Raw genomic sequence first — 19,710 nt, 5'->3', positions numbered from 1 at the left:
GAAGAAGAAGAAGAAGAAGAAGAAGAAGAAGAAGAAGAAGAAGAAGAAGAAGAAGAAGAAGAAGAAGAAGAAGAAGGTGGCCAGTGTGAGCTTTATAAATTTTATTCAACATTAATAATGTGTCTGCCTACCACACATAACAGGACATCCAGGATTTTCAAAATTTTTCCAGCCTGTTTTCTTTGAATTTTACATTTTAGAACTGGGTGACAAGGGCCCAAAAACACAAATTACCAAAAACTCAGGAACACTAAAAGACCTTTTTTTTTCTTTGTCTTTTTGAGACAGGATCTTTCTTTCTATGCAGTTCAGGCTAGCTTTGAGCTCACTTTGTAGCCCAGGCTGGTCTCAAACCTGCAACAATCATCCTGCCTCAGCCTCCTGAGTGCTGGGATTACAGGCATATAATGCTACACCTGAGTGACATTTTCTATTTAAACATTTCCTAGGAAAATAAATAGTAATGCATAATTTGAAGATTATAGGAGAATTCAATTTAAAAAAATAAATTATAAGGGAACATGTATATTTGATATTGTAATTATTTTGTTAAACTTAAAAACTCTATGAACATTGAACACTGCCTCCGCTACCCACAGATCTTCCCAAAATCAGAATCTCTTTTTGCTATGATGTTTCTTGTATCTGTTACTGCAGTTAATTTAGTCTAGCCTATTTTTTCTTAAGAACCTTGTTATTATGAAAGTAATCTATGTTGGCATAGACTGTTTTTTCTTTTTTGGCAGTGCTGAAGATCAAACCCCAGGGTCTGAAACATGTTAGGTGAAATTTTTTATCACTGAGCAATATCTCCAGCCCTGGATCTATTATTTGTGTGTTGGAAGCTCAATGAAGACAGAGATCGTGGCTTGTCTATGAAACAGTACTGCTGGACATGGTGGCACTTGCCTGTAATTCCAGCACTTGGGAGACTGAGAAGCTGAGCCAGGAGAAACCCTTCAAGTTTGAGGCCAGCCTACACTATGCCTATGCCTGAGTGCTGGAATTACAGGCACGTACCACCATGCCTGACTGGCATTCTCTATTTAAACATTTTCTATAAAAATAAATTAGTAATTAGTATGCTACATAGTGAGTTCAAGGGTAGTCTTAACTACATAGCAAGACTCAAACAGTATTATGACAGTTAAAAGCACAGACCTTGTAGTCAGACACCTAAGTTTGCATCTTGCTTCTGGCACTCCTCAGTTCAAATAAAAAGTAGTTTTCCTGTGGTTGTAAATTAACATTGTTTAGTCTCAAGATCATAGCTGTAAAACTGAGATGAGAACGCCTATGTCAGGGTATTTGTGAACATTAAATGAGAAGATGTATGAATGCATTTAGCCCAGTGCTCAGTGTACACAGGTAACCAATGATAACTGTTACATGTACATCTACCTTATCATTTGATTCCTGCCATATAGCAGGAAGGAAGCACTAGATCTTTGCTGAACAAATCATGCTAAGGACACAAAAGGAAACCATGAAGGGAATCTAAGACAGCACCGCTAACTTATTGTACCTTCATTTTCCTCCGTGAGCTTAAGATTTAGGGCCCAAGGGACTGCTGTAGAGGCTCACCTGAACCTTGTTGGAGGTGGGGTAGGAAGAGTGTGTTAGTGCCAGGCACTCCCTAGAAGTTCTGAGCCTCATGGGAATTCCAATTCAATCTTCAAGTTTTTTGCTCTTCTTGTCCTCTGGTCACAGTGCCTCTGGAGAGTCTTGTGGAGATAAGAACTTTAAGTGACTAACCTGTACCTTAAAGGAGTTTCTGGGAGTTAGGAACCATCCTAGGCACCATCTCCAGCATAGGAAGCACTTCCTGGTTCCTGGTCAAAGAATCTCTCCTGCAACAAGCAACACTTACTGTTCTACTGTAGCTACCAGCTTTGTGCTGCTTTCCCTTGTGGACTGCGAGCAATGTCAGTGAGCAAAGTCTAGGTTTGCTTCCAGTTTAATCAGTAAGATGAGCTACACGTATCCCTATGAAAGACTATCAAGTTGAATTCCACTGAACCAGGTGTCAGAGCTGCAGTCTCGAGCTGAGCCCCAAGCTCTAAAACCCTGAAAACCAAGCTAGCCTGTATTCTTCTTCTGGTATTTGACTCAGCTAGGAAGTCTGCTCCCCTTCATTCCAAAGTACTGATTCCCAGAACTTAACATAATTCTGCTTGCCACAGCCTCTGGGCAATTAGCCTGAAGTACATTGTTGAAGTCTGGGTCGTTTCTACATCCTGGGAATAGATGGGGAGGGGATGTCTTTGTTTAGGGAATTAAGATTTACAAAATATTAGCATCAAAGTTTTTCCCTCTCTATAACCAAAGTTCATTTTTCACACAACACAGCTATTGCCTAGGAGCACAGTAGAAATCCAATACCTGTAGTAGCTGGAAACAATTCAAAAGAATTCAGACTATTAGCAAACAGCTTATTTAAACTTTAGTAGTCATATAAAATTAATAAAGTAATCATTTATTTGTTACAAATATTACTATTCTGGATCATCCAACATGTTAAAATTTTGCAAATATAATAAAACCTTCTTAGTGATCATTACGACAGGGTTTTGAAAGCGCTCAGCTAAAATCTAGGTATTTTCTAGATTTGTTTAGCTGAAATTAGGAGAAACAAGATCTGAAAAAAGTTTACCAACTCAGGTACTTGCTTTTCTCATTTGTCATGGAAAACAGTTACCGTACTGTCATGAGCATCTCTTTTAAAGCTTGGACCTTTCCACAGCCTCATTTCTGCTTGATGAATGCAAAAGTATCTCTCGATTTCATGCGGCTTTTCACAAACCCTGTTAGTTTCCTGAATGCTTCAATCAGTCCGTCGCCTGTGATGGCACAGCAGGGCTGCACGTACCAGTTCCGGTCACTGCAGAGCTTCTTTACTTTAAACATTCTGGTGATGTCCTCAGCTGTCAGCGCTCCAGGCACATCTTGTTTGTTAGCCAATATGACAACAGGCACATTTTTAATATGTTCATTCTGCAAAATATGCTTAAATTCTTTCCGGGAGGTTTCCAGTCGCTGTTGGTCTGTACTATCCACAACGTACACCAGCCCGTCAGTATTCTCACAGTAATAGCTCCAAACGGTTCTCATTTTTTCTTGTCCTCCAACATCCCACACTGTGAGTGAGAAACTGCTTTCCAGCTGGATCATCTCCACATTGAAACCTATTGTCGGAATGGTTGTGACATCCTTGGCAAGCTTTAATTTATAAAGGAGAGTAGACTTCCCAGCAGAGTCAAGTCCCAGAAGAAGAATGTGGGCTTGCTTGGCCTTCAGGGTTTTAGAGCTCAGCAGACCCATTTTAGTCTTTCTGTTCTATGAAGATCTTTGCTTCTGGCTAGAGACAATGTATCCTTTCTGGATCTTGCATGGAAATATTAGGGAAAATAGAAGAAAGCAAATGCGGCATGCTGGAGGACAGCCTGAGCAGGAGCCTGTGTACACTTATATTGTAGCTTATCAACTTGATTATAGGCAAACAATATTTTATTTGCAGTCCCAGCCAATCCTGAGAAATCTGTGATATAACCAGCCAATGTCATAATGGCTCAAAGGGGACATTCTTTGTGAGTGAGTAGGATTAGGAGGGGCCTGTCTGACTGAGGGTGCAACTTTATTTGCTTCTACATGCTAAAACTGGGGAGAAAGTCAAAGCCTCACATCTACCAGGAATACGCCTCACAGCAGAATGAAAACAGGTTTCATTTCAACTTAAGTAGTTTTAGACTTTTTGTAGAAAGTTATTGAATATTTATTTTCTCCCAACTGTAAATAAGTAACCAGGCTGCTTATACTGTAAAGAGAGCTTATCTCCCACTCCCTCTGCAGTATCTTCCGGACTTTCCCTTTGCCCATATTACTCAGTAGGAAACTTGAAACCACCCACGCTTAACTGAACCTTCTTCTCACAATCAGAGCATCACTTTTTGAATCACCTAAGCCGAGCATTTATTCACAGAATCAAATTTGTAGGGGAAAATTTAAAGCAGAAACTTGTGAATTATGCAGGCAGCCTGAAGAAAGACAACAATAGCTGAGTTGTGCGAAAAATGAACTTTGATTATAGAGAGGGGAATTTTTAAAAGGAGCAGGAGTAGAATTTCTTTTCTGTAAAAGGAATGAAACTATTTTTTTCTCAATGTTGATTTTCATGAAAGTCTACAAATTATTCAGCATCACCAGGACTTTACCAAATGATGGCAAAGGAATAGAGAGAGCATGTAAGCCCATAGCAAGAAAAGCAAGAGTCAAACAGAGGATGAGAGACTGCAACAAAATTCTGGAAAATGGAAATAGATGGGTCATACCTAATGTAGGATAAAGCTGAGACTTGGGTAAAGTGGACACACTGGAGATAGACAAGAGGTGCAACAGTGGGTGAGAGAAGGGGTGCAAGTGCTAAAAACAGAAGGGAAAACTGTCTCAATAAGGAACAGGAAGTACCTATACACATAATATACCTACCTGCTGAGTGCCCACCCAGGCAAAAAACTGAAGAGATATATGCTTATTTGTTTGTGCTTATGTTTTTGCAGTACTGGGAGTTGATCTCAGTGCCTACACACTGAGCTGCATCCCCAGCTTTTGTTAAGTTTGTGAAGAAAGTGTCTCACTATTCAGGCTGGCATTGAGCTCACTTTGTAGCCCAGGCTGGCCTTGAATTCACAGTGATCTTCCTGCTTCAGCCTCCCAAATGCTGGAATTACAAGTGCATACCACCATGCCTGACTTTTTTTTTTTTTCTTTTGAAGCTGGCTAACTCCCTAAAATCAAGAGGTTTGGCACAAATTTACAGTCTTCCTGCTTCTGCCTCCCAGAGTGCTGGGATAACAGACATGTGCCACTGCCATGCCCAGCTAAGAATTCTTTTCTAAAAAAATTAATTTTAGAAAAATAACTGTTTTGACAGGTTTGAGTTTCGACAGCATAATGTATAAATCAGCACTGAATTACCCAAAGCCAACCTAGCAAGTGGCAAATGTCTTATGCAGAGCTCTAATACTATTTTCTAATGCACAAAGGTTGTATTTTAAGTCATAACCTGCTGAGAGAGACAGAGAAAGAGAGAGAGAGAGAGAGAGACAGACAGACAGACAGACAGACAGACAGACAGACAAGACAAAAGTCAGAACTCTTCAGCAAAGCTTAAACAAAGGTGGTGTGCCAGAAAAAGCAACATTTTCATTAAATTCTAATTAAAATTTACACTAAACACTGTCATTAAGTTTTTATAGAGATTTGAGAAGATATTATATCCATAAAACAAGAAACAGGATGCTATTTAAAAGACCACCGAGAAAACAAAAACCTGACCTTGAAAACTAAAACCACAAAATTTTAAATGTTTTAAAAATCTATGTTAGGTTGGAAGACAATATTGAAGGAATTCTTCAGAAAGTAGAAGATACAAAATACGAGAGAAAAGTTAAGAGATATAAAGAATCAACTCAGAAGTCTCAATATCTGAATTGTAAAAGGCTTCCTTTAATGCTTAACTATTTTAAGAAGAGCTGTCAAGGAATATTATGTATGTTGTATTTTTATTAAAAGTATTTATTTTGGGTACTGAGGATTGAACTGAGTTGGCTTTTCTATCACTGAGCTTCATCCTCAATCTTCTTTATATTTTGTTTTGAGATAGGATTTCACTGAATTGCAACAGGCTAGCCTTGAACTTGTAATTCTCCTACCTCAGCCTTCTTGATAGAATTATAGGTGTGTCTCACTATGCTCAACTAAATTTTTTTTTTAAGTAAGTAGACTATTTGGAGTGCTGAAAATGCACTTATGATAAATTATGTAAACTTCTAAAAATTAAATTCTTTGTATCCTTTGTAAGTTTTTGTTAGCAGACGTTTGTGTACATAAAGATTGCATGCATTCATCATGGGGAGTTGGTACATGTATGTAACCCATACTAATTATTTTTATCTCCTTTCCATTTCTTCCTCCCTCCATCTTAAATTCTTAACCAATTCACTGTATCTCAGAAACCAGAAGTACCATTCATTCATGCATCCACCTGTGCGTCAAATATATGTACAAACCACCATGGGCAGGTTGCCATATCACACACATAAATTAGACCAGCCTTTAGGTGACTTCATTGGCGAATACATAAAATGTATCTACACAAGTAAAAACAATATGAGATATTTTAATTATTCATGCTATGAGAAAAGGCAAACTAAAGTATTTGGTTTTTTGTTTGTTTGTTTGATGGAACCGGGGATTGAACTCAGGCCCTTTCACTTCCAGGCAAGCGCTTATTCTACTGAGCCATCTCCCCAGCCCCAAACTAAAGTATTTGGATATTCATAGATTATTTCAGGATGGAGTACATTAGGAAAATCTAGAAGAAGGTTGAACCATGGATGTAGAGATCCAGTGGGGAAAGGGCATTCGTTAAAGAGATGGTCTGTGTGAGCAGAGTCTCAAACAGGGAAAGACATGGGATGGATACAAAAAAATGATATTTATGTACATGTAGTTTTTTTTATAAACATGTAACTACTGTGAGAAAATAGTGCCATCAGATAATCTAGATGGTAGGATACTGTACAACAGACCCAGACTCTTCAAAATATGTTCATGTCACAAATGACAAGAAAAAATTAAATAGGAGCAAGAGTAGAATTTCTCTTCTATAAAGGGAGTGAAACTATTTTTTTCTCAATGTGGATTTTCATGAGAGACTACAAATTTTTCAACACCCTTTCCTACTGCCCCAAAACATTTATAGATTCACTTGTCCTTGCCAAACCTGAAGGAAGACAAGATGTTTGTTTTCTGTAAATCATTCTAGGATTATGCAAATAAAGGTAGGACTGTGAGAACGTTGCTAGCAGGATCTGTAGTGCCACAGGAAATTTGTTATAAAATACAGGAATGAAAGGAAGAAACGTTTGTCTTACCATGGAGAAGGGAGGTGAAAAGTCCTAAATTGAAGTTCAACTATACACTGTACCAACCAAATGAAAATTCAAAAACTTTCCTCATGAAAGACTTTGTCCATTACCTTTATTTTTCACTAATAAGGAAAAAAATCAGGATGTGGTTATATAACTTGTTCAACTTATGCAGTCTTAGAACATAGACCATCCTGTTTTTTGTTTCATCTTTTTCCAAAAGTAAACTTTTTGAAACATTCATCCAAAAATGTACACATAGAAAAATACAAAACTATAAATGTACAGGTCAAAATATCACAAATTTAAAATATTCATATAACCCCCAAGGCCAAGCTTAATTTTTCATGTCCCATTATTTTGCATGCAAAAATTTCATACCTCAAATTTTATATACCATTTTTGGAAACATACTATGGTCTAGAAAAAGTCACTGTCTGAACTGAGGTACTTTGATGCCATGAAGAAGAGTATGCTGCAGTCTTTGAATTTCTGCCAAAGGCCAGGCCCTCCAGAAGGAATCAACACTTTCACCCACATCCCTCAAAGTAGAGTGCTTTTCTTCTCTCACATGGGTAAACCACTGGGCCTTAATTCAAGTCTGGCTGCTTGTACTCACTAAACATCAAGTAATGATTTTAAAAGGAATGTTGTGGTAATTAAAATAAATGTGGAAAGCATTTATTCACAGAACCTGGCACATGGTTGATACACATTTCTCCTTCCTCTAATCACATTTAAAAATACCTGTAGGGCTGGAGATGTAGTTCAGTGGCAGAACACTTTCCTTATCGTGGGTTCATTTTCAGCACTACAATAATCAATCAATATATTTGTTACTAGTTTTAAAATAACTGTGACTTTAACCCTTTCCAGATAAAAAATAATTTTCCTGTTACCCCAGGCACACGGTATTCACTTGGGAGAATAAATCACTGTGTGTTAGATTCCTTCCCCAATACATCAACATTTTTATCCACACACCACTAAGATTAAAATGAACAGGGAGACAATACAGAAGGGTAGTCTGAAGGCTGCCTGGAACTCGGCGAGCACAGTTGCATCCCTTTGTCCAAGTAAAAATGGGAAATTTATTTAAGGACCGATGACTCAGACAGCTTTGGCCTGGCTCTATGTGAAGCTCTCAGTATCTTCTGAGCGTCTGCCTAGCCAGCAGCAGCAGACCCTAAGGACTGGGCTGTGCAGCCTGACCACACCGTTCATCTAACTGGCTCCCTTTAATGGCAGTGAAAAAATAACAGATGGTTTGTACATGTCTCCATTCCTCATAGCTGCCCATCTCTCATGTAATGCACTATAAATCTGTGATTCTTCATTCAACTTTTATTGAGTATATGCTAAAAGCAGCATTCTGTGTATTCAAAGTGGTTAGGATAGATATATAGTTGCATTCTCTTAATAAATAGAATGATTTGTTCTAATGGTGTTTGTAAATAGGATCTCAAGTCCGCATCTTGTACAGCAATTAACCACTAAGAAGAATGTATGCAGTATGTTAATTATTGAAACTGTCCTAGCGATTTGATTTGAAACTGTCTCATTGCTATTTGTTTATCAATAAAATTATGAAAAAAATGTTAAGAGAATAATAGTGAAAAAATATTAGAAATGATACTGAAATTCATTAAATAAAATAATAGGAATTCAACAATGAAAAAAAAAAGCAGCATTCTGTTTTGAATGATTGACTTTTGTTTAGATATTTGGTACAGGGTCTCACTATGCAGCTCCGACTTGTAGTGATCCTCCTGCTTCCAGCCTCTCCAGTGCTGGGATTATAGGTGCATGCCACCATAACCACCCGGTCTGCAGGGCTGGCTCAGCACACCCAGGGACAGGGCCAACATGGCATGTGTGATTGACTATTTAAAAAGTAACAGGGTCAAAACTTTTTCAAATCTTTTTAAAATACTCTATACATAGTCTTCCTGTTTTAGAAAGGAAATATTATATAGACATCTAAAAATTTTAAACCTAATGTAATTATGAATTGTCAGTCTTTGTTTTTGCTTATGTACATATATCATTTCCATACTTTATTTATCAAACAAATTGAACAATATGAGACAATAGTCAGTCTCTAATGCAAGATACTGCCAATGTGGATATAATCAAAACAGCCTCCATTTTCAAGGAACCAAGAGTCCAATGAAAGACACAATTTGACATAACTATTGTTGTAAATAAGGTAGCAGGACTTTAAGGAAGCATAGAAGTAATTAAAAAAGGGTAAAATAGAAAGCTGTGTCCAGGAAACTAGAAATGGCTCCATAGTGCTGGAGTTGGGGAGTAGGATGGCAGAGGAGAAAAAGCGGAGCTGGCTGCAGGTCTGCCTCAGGCAAAGGTGGCACCCCGTGGTGTGCTCACATCACCCATCCACCCAAGACCAGGACACTTTGTAAGTGAAAAGAGCACCAATAATGAGTGTGCCAGAAAAGAGGTGTGAACAGGAGTGACCTGAGGAAGCGATATGCACGGCTACCCACGCACAGGGCACGAGACTCACCTAGCGTCACGAGAGGAAGCTCAAGCAGGCTTCAGGGTGCAGCTACTTCTCAGATATGTCCACTGACTGACATGCTCCCTTCTTGTCTTCCTGGAGGACAAAAAATCAGAGGGTAAGAGGGTACAAACGATAATAAGATGGAGTTAGTAGAGTTGTTCCAACCTTGCTGCCTCCAAGGAGAATGCACAACAGAGGGAGAATTAGTTAAGGTCAGGGTCTTTTCCTTCTCTTTTCACTCTCCTGTCCTGTCACTTGGTCTTTCTCCTTTTTCCTTCCCCATTTCAATATCCCTTTCCCTTTTTCTTCTTATTATGTTAACTCAATAGTAATCAGGAAAAACTACTATTATCTTCCAAAGTATTGAATTATTCTACATTATGGCCTAAACATATTTTCCACTTAACACATTGAGTTTTGGGGTTTGTTTGTCTGTTTGTTTGTTTCTGGTACCAGTGATGAACTTGGGACCTTGTGCTTGCCAGACAGGTGCTTATGTCACTGAGCTATCTCCCCAGCTGGTTTGGTTTTTACTTTGTGATTTTTTAGAAACTTAGCCAACAATAAAACCTTTTTTGAGAGCAATCAAGTTCCTTTCCACACTCTATCAAAATGTTTAGCCCACATAACCCTTCCAGGTATAATCATACAATATTTTTGTTCTGTGTATGACTTACTTATCTTAGCATGTGCATCTCTATATAGAATGTATCAGAATTTCCTTCCTCTTTTAATTCCAAATAATATCCCACAGCATGAATATAGTACATTTTTGTTATTGTTTATCAATTCATGTATTAATAGACATTTGAAATGCCTCTTCAGTTTGTCCAATATGTACATATATACACATATATAAGTATGTGTATATATGCATTTTGGTGAATTGATTTGATAGTATTTATTGAAAATCTGTCCTCACTGTACTGAATTAAACATATATGTGTAATATAAGCATTAAGATATATATTTTAATTATTGTATTTAATTATTATGTCACTTTACAATAAATCTTAATGTTTGGTTTAAAAAAAAGTTCCTTTCCACAACTTGTTTTTGTTTCTGTCCCCAGCCCCAAACAACAAGACTCTGGAAGGAAATAGTGTCAACTTTCTCTTGGATGTTTGCACTGACTAATTATATAAGTAAGCAGTTCTGCCCAAATTTTCAACAGGGTTACAGAGCATCAAGATGCCAACTGAGAGCCATCTGAGTTGAAAGTTCCATCTTGAAATTAAATGGTACTTAATATGATCATAATTGAAAGTTAATCTTTTCTCATTTTGATGTATTTTAATTAAATTTGTTAAAAGTAATTATGGGTGGGTGAAGGCTAGAACATATATGAACAACAAAATTATTATTCTTTTGTTGTGTCTTTTTTATTATTCTTAAAAGTATAATTCCTTCTCATTAACATGAAAGTAAAACTAATGACCATTAAAAGATTAACATGATTTAATCTCCACATTGATAAAAGGGTATGACAAAATATATGACTAAGTTAAATACTTGTGTAAATGATTTCCCAGGTGCTAGTATACACAGATGAGGTTTTTAATAAGAAATTTTAAAGATAAATTTTGAATAGGCAAAGATAAGTAAAGGGTAGGACAAGAGAAAAGGATATGTCATTGCAGTTAAAATGAGGGTGACACAATAAGTCAGTCCACTCAGTAGTCAAGGTAGCCTCAAAGCTTCCTCAGGCCCTGTCCTATTGCCCAGGAGCTCACACTTCTTTCCAGGAATATCATCAAAGGGTCGTAGGAGATAATATTTTCACCAAAGACTCTGTTGTTGCTCTTTTATTATCCACTGATGGCCCACTTTTTTTTTTCTTTTTCTTTTTTTTTTTTTCCTTTTTTTTTTTTTAAATTTGGACAGGGGATTGAACTCAGGACCTTGCACTTGCCTGTCAAGCCCTTAAGCCACAGTGAAGACAAGAGTCTTACCACATAGCTCAGGCTGGCCTTCAATTCACTGTAGCCCAGTCTGGCCTTGAACTCACGGCAGTCCTCCTGCCTCAGGCTCCAATAACTGGGATCACAGGTGCCTGCCATCACCCACAGCTCCATTGGTAACCCTCTTATCTCAAGTAATACAACCTGAGCACATGGTTCAAGTGGATAGCTAGACATAGCTAAAGCATGAGAAATTTCAGCGTAAAGACAAATCCCCTAGAGATAAAGTAGTCTTATAATTAGTTTTATTGTATTCTGTTTTTATAACCAGAGTGTAACAAGATCTCAATGTGTAGCTCAAGCAGCACTGAAGTTATTTTGTGGCCCAGGCTGGTCTTAAACACTGGCAATGCTCCTGCTTCAGCCTCCCGAGTACTGAGATTACAAGTGGGCACCGTCACACCTGGCTTAGACTATATTTTTTTTATAAGTCCCAGTCCTTACTATTAAACCCAGCAGTAGTCTTCAAGCATTCAATCTTACAAGTTTACTTGGTCCTGGCTTTCAATTATAACTTAGTTATTTTCTTTCTATATGAATCTGGGAGAGTTACTTCAACTCTCATCTTAATTTCTTCATCTGTAAATTGGGTAATAATAATATCTGCATCTCGGGGATGTTAAGGAATACTGACATGTAACGTAGCCAACCACATGACGCATGGTAGCTATCATTGGTCAGAGGGATAGCAGGTAGGTTTATATTTGCTGGCCAGATCAGATTTATTGTCAACAACTGTTCTGAGAGGGAGTCTAAATTTATCCTGGCACACAGGAAAGAGGACTCTGCTCAGTTAGCCATATCTGCTGTGAGCATAAGAGGGCACATCGTACCAGGTTTGCTTCAGTTTCTGGTATCAGACGTAGACAATGTAGTTTCAGACTCTAATTTATCCTCTTGGTTGAGGCTACTTGATCCTTTTTAGAAAATAAAACTAGTTCCATTCCTGATCTAAGAGAAGTACTTACATAGCATCAGTCCTCCTTTCTCAGATCCAAATGACTCATCCTATCTATGAATCCAATCATAGCATTATATCCTAATTTTTTTTTCTGTGCTGGGGATCAAATCCAAGACCTTGTGCATGCTAGGGAAGCTCTCTGCCGTTGCATCCTAAATTTGACAACCAGAACAGAAGAAGATCTCAATGTGTGGTTCAAGTGCCTTGAATTTACTTTGTGGCCCAAGCTGGCCTTAAACTGGCAATTCTCCTGCTTCAGCCTCCCTAGTGCTGAGATTAAGAGTGTACACCTCCATACCTGGCTTACACTACATTTTTTATAAATTCCAGTCATTACTGTTAATCCCAGCTGTGATAATGAAGCTCCCGTGCCATTCTCTTCCCAAGATAGGTACTTTGACTCACACTGGCCATACACTTTCCAAACCTAGCATCCCTAACCCTCAGACTCTAGTCTTCAGGATAAACCCTGTTAATCATTAAAAAATTCTTGATTGTTGAGTATGGGCTTTTCATTATCACCTGTTATGGATTCTATGAATTTTCAGTATAGTAACCCTTTATCAAATGCTTATCAAGTCAAAAATAAAACAAATACTATACATGAAAACATTTATAAACTGAGCACAGTGGTGCAAACCTGCAATCCCAGCTATACAGGAAGCTGAGGCTCAAAGCCAAAGCCAGCCTGGGCAATTTAGTGAGACCCTGCCTAAAAGAAAGGGTCGGCAAAATAGCTCAGAGAATTAAAGCCTCTGCAAGCAGACACAGGGGCCAGGGGTTCAATCCCCAGGCCTGCTGTGCCAGCCCCGCCCCCAGGGCACACTGAGATAGCAATTGAGACTGAGCGTGGTAGTGCATACCTGTAATCCCCTCACTTGGGAGGCTGTAAACAAGAGAATCACTACTGGTCCGATCTAGTAGTGAGACCCTGAACACCCTGTAGACCCTTCCCTAAAATACAGAAGAAAAAAATGTGTATATATATATACATATATATATATGTATATGTATATATATACATACATATATATGAAATATAAAAATTTATAAGGAAGAACTAAAATTCACAGAAGTATTGTATCTTTCAAATTCAGCTTTGAAACTTTTATATTTTTAATTCCATGGAAGAATTAAAATTTATTCATTTAGAAAATACCATCATCCCAGCAATTAGGCACATGCTTATTAACTGCCATGTGCCAAGCCCAACAACGGGTACTGGGGAAGGGAGGAACACAGGCTTCTAAGAGAGCCTACTGGAAGAAGGTGACTCTATCCTCAGTGCAAGGAGCCTTCCCAGGAAGGTAGGGAAGGTGCTGGAGGCTGACGCCCAGGGTCACACTAACAAGGAGCAAAGGGTAACTTACTATTCCCCAAAATTCCGTGGACCTTTGTCAGAGAGCCCAGATTGATGGGGCCCTTCCTGGAGCTGCAGCTCTGCCATGAGAATATTCTTGCCATAAAGAGCTGCTGCCCTAGGAATTTAAGCAGAAAGGATTCCAAAAGGTTTTTTATTATTGTTTTGTGTTGTGTTGTGCTTTTGGTATTTGGAGACTGTTTGTTTTCTTTTGTAAGACAGGCTCTTGCTATGTAATTCAGGCTGGCCTTAAACTTGTGGCAGTCCTCTTGCCTTGGTATCTTGAGTGTGGGGGCTACAGTCATGTGCCACATGCTAAAGAGAGTCTTACATCTACATGGTCACATCTCTGGTTGGAGGAGCGCCTCCTTTTCTGGAGTAGTGTGTAGAAGCTAATTGTCCAACGTTAGCTAATTCGATGACCTAACCAAGCTTCCCCCCAGCTGAGGTTATCAGTACCTTGCATTTCCTCAGAGGTTTATGAATGGTTTTCATTCCAACTTGCATACAAATATTCCCCCAGAATCCCATCATTATAGGCTCCTTATAACTCAGTATCTGACACTGTCTATTAAAATAATAGACACAGTTTTCACTAAGAAGAGAGATTTATCCTCTCATCTCACAACATCACGAGAGTCAAATTTTAGCATAAAATGCTATTAAATATCAACTTAAACAATATTTAGGGATCCCTAAAATATACAAAAATCATAAGAGAATCTCAGATCAGAGATGTGATTCTCTAGCCAGAAAATAGAATGACAATGTACATTGTAGCCAGTCACAAGATCAACATACACATATAAGTAGCCTTACCTCTTAGCCAAAAGTAATGGAGAAAGATCCCATCCTAATAGTGATTAAAAACTACATATAGGGAAGCAACTTGTGTGTCTGGGAAACCACAAAATTAGGACTTTTCTTTGTACACCTGAGGCCGCCTGCGGTGGCTCTGCAGCTGTCTTCATGCCACAGAATGAATATACTGAATTACACTGTAAGCACTATGGGTACCGCTTAGATTACTATGACAAAAAGAGAAAGAAGGAAAGTTGAGAGGCTCATGAATATTCAAAGAAGGCAAAAAAAATAATAATAATTGGCCTGAAGGCTGAACTCTACCACAAACAGTGCCTGTGGAGAAAATACAAATTAAGAAAACTATCAAGATGCATGAAAAGAGAAATACCAAACAAAAGAACGATGAAAAGACTCCACAAGGAGTAAGGACACTGTCGTGCAAAAGTACTTTCCAACATGATGAAACAAAAACGAAATGAAAAGGTGGGAAAATGGGATGTTCCTCTGCCCAAAGTTTGTGCCCAAGGAGAAAGGGAAGTATTAAGTTATTTGAACTGGAAAGAGAAAAAAGAAGACATGGAAGAGGATGGTTCCTAAAGTCTGCTTTGTTGGAGATGGCTTTACAAGAAAACCACCTAAATAGGAAAGATTAATTAGGCTAATGAGCTTATGTTTTAAGAAAGCCCATGTAACACATCCTGAACTGAAAGCCACCTTTTCCTCCAAAACTTGGTATGAAAAAGTATCCTTCATCACCGCTGTATACAATTTTAGTTGTTAGTACCAAAGGGACAGTGATTGAGGTGAACATGAGTGAGTTGGGCCTTGTGGCACAAGGGGGCAAGGTTATTTGGGGTAAATATGCCCAGGTGATCAACAATCCTGAAAATGATGGATGCAACAACTCAGTCTTACTAGTTTGACAGATGCTTCATACAATAACTTCTTACACTTACTGAAGACTACAGACCAATCAGGAAAACCATAACTTAAATACCACTAAACAACTCTCATGACTACATTCATCAAGAAAACTACTTATTAAATTGTAAAAAAGTTAAAATGGCCCAGTTTTACAAAAAACTGTAGAATATCTAGAAATAGTCTCTAAAATATCTAAGAATGAACTTTATAATATATGCATATGACCTGTATGAAGAAAATAACAAATCTTTATTTCTGGTTTTAAAAAGTAACTGAATACAAGAAGAAATATAGTATTGTAAAATTATCAGTTGAGGGGCCTGCCCCTTAGCTCATTTCTTTAAGTGGCTGCTTCAACAAAGCAGTCAGGCTCAGGTTGCTGTGGTTCGATCCCCACAACTCAAGCCAGCCAAACCTGCCCTGAAGGCATTTGGAGCAGGAAAAAAAAAATCCTTAGGGCGGGGAGATGGCTCAGTGGAATAAGCACTTCCCTAGCAAGTGCAAGGGTCTGAGTTCAATCCCTGGTTCCATAAATAAATAAATAAATCAAATTTAGAAAATAAAACTATCAGTTCACTCTTAATCTGTAAATTAAATTCAGTCCTAATGAGAAATTGTTGGTAAGAAATATTTATGAAATATTTACTTATAAGTCAGTTACTCAGCTTTAAAGATTCGATGGACAGCACCACAGATGGTGCTCCTGACCTCGAGTTTATATTCTAATGCATGCAAGAATGAGGAGAAAAATACATACCAAAATTTAAAAAAGGTAATTTCAAATAATCACAAGTGCTGTGAAGAAGCGACCACTGATGGATCTCACAAGAAGAGATTGGGGAAGGATTCTTATTTTAACTAGGGTGATCAGAGAAAGCCTCTTTGAAGAGGTGACACGTGGATTGAAACTTGGATTATAAGAAGCAATAGTGAAGTCCCTAAATTGGCACTGCTCTTGGCCTTGTAAAGGACAGAAGAGGAGGAGGGGTGCATGGTTGGAACCTAGTGGAAAAGGAAGAAAATTGGAAAAAACAAGATAGAGCATTAACTGTATAAAGATTGTTGGCTACGGTGTGCTGCTTGAATTTTATTCTGGATTCCATTGGGTAGTTGTAAGCAGGGGTGTGACATCATTTGGGGACCATTTTGTTGCTGTGTTGTGAGTGGGCATGTTCTAAGAAGATTTGGAAAGGAGGAAGCAGGGACACTAGTTAGAAGACACTTGAAGCACCTTAGGAGTAACATGGACTAGGGCAGAGGAAGAAGGAAGTCAGCAGTAGCCAGGTTCAAGATATAATTTGGGAGCAGCAGAGGAGTAACATATATGAGTGAGTTATATTGAGAGCCTTGAGAAACTTCCCAGGGTATTTGATTGGTTTTGTTTGTCTGTCTGTCCATCTGTCTAACTAAACAACTGGGAGGATGGTGGTATCCTCTACTGAGAAAAGAGACAAGAGGTCTTTAAGGAAAAAGACTATAGCTAAAATGTCAGTTCTTTAATAAAACTTGGCAAAATGATGAAAATCTAACATACCATAGAAAATAGACAAAAGAACCAAAACAACCATGAAAAAATAGGGGAGAGAGAGAGAGAGAGAGAGAGAGAGAGGTATACCAGGCCTTTACTAAATACTTTTGCATAAAAATATTCACAGAAATCCCAGGGAAGCAAGTGTACAAATACACAATTACACACAAAATGATATTTGCCGATAACAGCAATGCCCGTATCTGCAACTCCCCTTGGTATGGAGAAGTGGCTACATACAGAGGACGGCTAAGCGGTGATGCACTAGAGGGGCACCCTCTCCACACTGCCTGCTTTCAGATTCCTCACCTGCCCCTTTGGATTTAGAGACAAATAAAACTTCTAATTTGTGTAGCCCACTGACATAGTCTTTCGAGAGTTTTTGTTTTTGTATTCGTTTTCTTTGAGACAGGGTTATGTAGTTCAGGTTAGCCCTTCACTACACAGGTTAGGCTGGCTTCCAACTCATCACAGTTCTCCCACCTCATCCTGCCCAGTGCCAGCATTACAGGCAAGTGCCACCATGCCAGGCCCAAGTACAATTCCTAATAAATAGGGTACTTTCAAGTCAATAGTGTTAGAAATTTTTATTGTACACTTGGAAACCAGACTGTATTTTAAAAAGCTGTGGAGAAATTAGAAGTCTAAACCTAAGGAAGCAGAAAGATAAAAGCATCAAACCATCAGACCAAGAATGAGGAAGCTATCAATACTACTCGCCAAACAGATCTGGTTTGCTCCCTCTCTAGGCACCGTGGGGCTGTACGGTTTGCCTACTTCCTTGTGGTTCACCACAGCTACCCAACTGGTTCTGGTCAATGAGTACACTTCTTGCCAAATATTTCATTACTGTACTGATACAAAACCCTTCAGAGCACCTGTCCCCTCCGCCACAGTGACCAGTAGTGTTGGTGGAAGTGGCTGTTCCATCAGCCTAGGCCCCAGAGTAAGAGATTGCAACACAATTTTTAATGAGCCCATAATAGATAAATAGTACTCATGATGAATAAGTAGTATAAGCATGAAAATAAATGGCTTTCTGTTACAAACTATCAAGATATTAGTTTGTCTTTTTGTACAAACTAACTTAGTCTAGCTGACATAAGAAATAAGATCAGGAGGCTGAGACAGGAGGATTGCTATGAGTTTGGGGCCAGCTGTAGCTATGTAAGGAGTTCAGGGCCAGCCTGACCTACATAGTGAAACCCTGTCTCAAAAAAAAGCAAAACAAAAGGAAGTAAGATAAAAAATATTCCAAAATCATGCAACACAGTGGATAAAAATAATAAATCACCATAAAGGAACAGCATCCAGAACAGAACACTTGGCTCCTCTCTCAGGATGAATGGAGAGCCAAAATGCAATGTCTATGCTCAAGAAATGCAGAATATCATCCAGCATATTGTCAGGGTGCTGACTGAAGATGACACAGGGCACCCAGAAATAGGAGATGCCATTGCTCGGCTCAAGGAAGTACTAGAGTACAAGGCCATCGGAGGCAAATACAACCAGGGTTTGACGATGCTGGTAGCATTCCGGGAGCTCGTGGAGCCAGGAAACAGGACACAGACAGCGTGCAGTGGGCACTAACTGTGGGCTGGTGTGTGGAACTACTGCAAGCTTTCTTCCTGATGACAGATGATATAACGGACTCATCCCTTATATGGAGAGGACAGGTTTTCTGGTGTCGGAAGCCAGGGATAGGTTTGGATGCTGTCAATGATGCTCTCCTGGAAGCCTATAGCTACTGTCTGCTGAAGTTCCACTGCCGGGAGCAGCACTCCTACCCGAACCTGCTTGAGCTCTTCCTACAGACTGCCTATCAGAGGTTGGGCAGACTCTGAATGTCATCACAGCTCCCCAGGACCTTGAGGATCTCAGCAGATACTCTGAAAAGAGGTACAAACCTGTTGTCAAGTACAAGACAGCTTTCCACTCCTTCTACCTGCCTGTTCTGCTGCTATGTACATGGACAGCATTGATGGGGAAAAGGAGCACAGCAATGCCAGGAGGATCCTGATGGGGAAGGATGAGTTCTTTCAGACACAGGATGATTTCTTTGACCTATTTGGGGACCCCCGTGTGACGGGAAAGATTGGCACCAACATCCACAACAAGAAATGCAGCTAGCTGGTGGCTCAGTTTCTACAGTGAGACATCCAGAGCAGTGCCAGATCTTGCAGGAGAAATATGGGCTGAAGGACACCAAGAAGGTAGCCGGGGTGAAGGCACTGTAGGAGGAGCTGAATGTGCCGGCTCTGTTTCCGCGACATGAGGAAGATGGCTGCAATCACCTCATGAGCCTCTTCCAGCAGTACACTGCACCACTCCCCAGCCATCCTCCTGGCACTGGCAAACAAGCTCCACAAGTGGAAAAAGTCACCTGGAGACCACAAAGTCAGGGAGAGGCTCCATAAATTATCATGTAACTCTAAAATAATAATAATAATCAATGCCCATGTACTTAATGTGGAGAGCTTGCTAAAGAGACATTAAAGAAAAATATTCTAAAAATAATACAGTTGATATAGTACTATCTTTGTTAATCTTCACCCCACAGAAAAATAAACTATTTCTACAGATACATGTATATTAATACATACAAAAAAACTTAGAAAGACACACACATTTGGTAAGTGCGGTTACTTCTAAGAGAGGCTTGGTATAAAGGAGATTTATACTTTTATCTATTTCTTTTAGATTTTTTAAAAATTTATTT

General features: G+C 38.9%; 1 protein-coding gene and 1 pseudogene across 1 annotated transcript; one reads left to right on the top strand and one right to left on the bottom strand.

Annotated features, from left to right (window-relative positions):
• Positions 1-2,496: 2,496 nt before the first annotated feature.
• On the bottom strand, positions 2,497-3,440 carry Arl14 (ADP ribosylation factor like GTPase 14). Its single transcript, XM_004639854.2, has one exon. It carries the CDS (start codon positions 3,319-3,321, stop codon positions 2,746-2,748), a length of 576 nt encoding a protein of 191 aa, XP_004639911.1. The 5' UTR covers positions 3,322-3,440; the 3' UTR covers positions 2,497-2,745.
• A 14,886-nt stretch (positions 3,441-18,326) lies between these two features.
• LOC101559864 lies at positions 18,327-19,487 on the top strand (annotated as a pseudogene).
• Positions 19,488-19,710: the final 223 nt, after the last annotated feature.

Source organism: Octodon degus, unplaced genomic scaffold (genome assembly GCF_000260255.1).
Source record: "Octodon degus isolate 3935 unplaced genomic scaffold, OctDeg1.0 scaffold00115, whole genome shotgun sequence".
Lineage (NCBI taxonomy): Eukaryota > Metazoa > Chordata > Mammalia > Rodentia > Octodontidae > Octodon > Octodon degus.
Note: the sequence above shows the minus strand (reverse complement) of the source record. Positions and strands in the feature narration are given on the sequence as shown.